Genomic DNA, 2,782 nt, shown 5'->3' on the forward strand with positions numbered 1-2,782 from the left:
TCTGCATAAATGGCCTCTGGCGCATCTGTACTCCTACATTGCCGGAATTCCTATCCCATCTTCTCTACCAACACCACGATCACGTTACCGCTGGACATCGTGGAGAACGGAAGACGTTTCTATCTCTCAGCAAGTTGTACTATTGGCCAGAATGAGGGCGTACACAACGGCGTATGTTGAGTCCTGTGTGCAGTGTCGTGCGTCCAAGGCACTGTCACAGAAGCCGACAGGTCTATTTCCACCACTCGTTGTTCCTTCGCGACGCTGGAGCCACGTTAGTCTTGATTTCATAACGGGCCTGCCCCTCATCCCCCATGGACATGATTGCATATTCGTTATCGTCGATTCACTCAGTAAGATTGCGCATTTCATTCCCACGAAGAAGTCGGCGCCTACTGCGGATACTATCGAACTCTTGGCGGATAGACTGATTAGATATCACGGTTTCCCGGATGTCTTGATCTCTGACCGTGATCCCCGGTTTCATTCCGTGTTGTGGCAGCAGCTTTGTCATCGATTTCACCTCAAACGCGCAATGTCTCCTCCCTATCATCCGCAATCCGACGGTCAGACAGAGAGGGTCAATCGTACTTTGGAGCAAATGCTCCGTACGTACATTCAGACAGATGAGCGTGAGTGCAAGCGCCTGCTACCGCCGCTCGAGCTCGCCTATAACACCACCAGTCATTCCTCCACAGAACTTAGTCCCTTCGAAGTTATGATCGGCCAGAATCCCGTCACAGCAGCAGATCTTAATGTCATCGGTAATCTCGCGCCAACTCTATCCCCGCCTATGACGAAACTATTCCAACAGCTGTGTGATCGAGCCCAGAGCCATATTCTTAAGGCGAAGTGNCCGCCTATGACGAAACTATTCCAACAGCTGTGTGATCGAGCCCAGAGCCATATTCTTAAGGCGAAGTGGCGGCAGAAACGCTATGCCGACGCTCACCGACGAGATGAGCAGTACAACCCAGGCGATCGGGTCTGGATAAGCAGCCTTAATCTTCCGGGGCTCAACCAATGCTCCAAGTTCGAGCCTAGGTTTTGCGGTCCCTTCACAGTCTTGCAACGAATCGGCCAGGTCGCCCACCGTATCCAGCTTCCGCCGACGTACACGTGTCATAATGTATTTCACGTCTCTCAGGTCGTCCCCGACCGCCCACGCGACCCTCAGATGAAGTCCAAAGAAGCAGCTGTTGGGTGGTTACCAGTGACGAGCCCAGACGGAAGTCCCACCGATATTTACGAGGTCGACTATATCCTCGACCAACGCGGCTCAGGCGAAGATATCCAATACCTTGTCAAATGGCGTGATGCTCCCGAGGATCGCGCGACTTGGGAGGCTTCTGCCAACCTTACCAACTGCCCCGCCCTTCTTCGTGCTTGGCGACGTCATCTCAGGCGCGCAAGGAAAGCTCAGCGGGGACTTCAGGACGTCGCCCCCGGCTCTGGTGACACCGCCTCAGTATCGGCCTCATCGCCGACGTTTCTCTTGCGGGGGGGGGAAGGAGTGGAGCGGGACCCTCCGGCAGCCGCACCACTCATAGCAGAGGGCAGCGTAAAGGAGCCAGCGAGACATGCATCGCTGAGGAACACGTTGGGCTCTGAAGCGGATCTCAGGAGGTGTGCAATCCGAGAGGCAGGAGTCGAAGGTGTGGGATCCGTAGACAAGGAAGTTAAAGACGTTAGTGGGGAAAAGGAAAAACTAGAAACAGCTAGAAAAGGGAAAGGAAAAGGGACGGGACAGACTGGGCGAGGAAAGTTCAAGAAGTGACCAGGAAAGTTTCAGCCGAGAGGGGAAAAATGGAGTGCATTGGCACTACAGTGCACCGTTGTAGATATCTAGTGGGCAAAATGAGACTAAATTTTGTAATAATTAATTTAATTTAATCAATAAAATTTAAGTTTAGTAAACCAAATCGAAGGGTCATGGTAGTTAGCTGAGGATAGCCGACACCTCGCTAGAGGCAGAGGCATAGTCACCGCGGTAACGCGGGTCGGCCGTACCCTCACGGTTCTAGGAACCGGCCTGAAGTATCGCCAAGNGAATTTATTTGAAGTACTAATAGAAACGACTAGTTCTGCAGATCCTGCCCGTATAGCTGCGAACTGCTACACTCCAGTCTATTCTGCGTGAGAGAGCTAGATGCACCCAGGCATTACAGTCTGAGTGTGGCTTGAGCCAAGAGTCTCAACTGCAGCGTCCGTCTCCTAAGCAGCCCTCCACCCCTGTGGCTGCTGAGCGGTTTGGTTATCCTAGCATTCTGTATAAAATAATACAACTTGCCTATAAGTATTGTATTCATTCTCTTACAGCTAACTAGGCCTGTGAAGGTTGCACTTGAGCTCCACTGTAGTGCCTGTGCATTACAACCCCCTTTCCCGACTGAACCCGGCGTCCCCGCTTCATTGAATTATTCCTAACTCCTTATTTCTCTATTCTTCTCCTGCCCGCCTCTTTGTGTTGGTGTTGGGTGGTTCCACGGTCCTAGGCTTGTGGAGTTGTCTACAATGCGTAGTACTGCTAGAGCGTAATTAGAACATTTATTATGTTTACTACCATTATAACGCTTGTTCTCTGGCCCTCATCTAGGACAGAGGAGAGCTGCAATGTAGGTAAGAACGTAACGCAAGAGTTTCCCCAAATAGCTAACCTCCTTCCCCGGTCCTTAGGCATACTGGGCGTTGAGCTCAGCGCCTGAGTGTAACGCTTGTTCTCTGGCCTTTATCTGACCAGAGACGAGCCGCAATGAAGGCAAAGACTTAAAGCAAGAGTTTC

At 51.6% G+C, this 2,782-nt stretch overlaps 1 protein-coding gene across 1 annotated transcript; it reads left to right on the plus strand.

Annotated features, from left to right (window-relative positions):
* Positions 1-601: 601 nt before the first annotated feature.
* EMH_0066410 (uncharacterized protein) lies at positions 602-1,777 on the plus strand (the record flags this gene model as incomplete). The annotated part of the gene is given in 2 exon segments (XM_013498497.1): positions 602-853; positions 857-1,777. Coding segments are annotated over 2 exon segments (1,173 nt in total).
* Positions 1,778-2,782: the final 1,005 nt, after the last annotated feature.

This window comes from Eimeria mitis, genomic scaffold (genome assembly GCF_000499745.2).
Source record: "Eimeria mitis Houghton genomic scaffold, Emh_scaff3468, whole genome shotgun sequence".
Classification (NCBI taxonomy): domain Eukaryota; phylum Apicomplexa; class Conoidasida; order Eucoccidiorida; family Eimeriidae; genus Eimeria; species Eimeria mitis.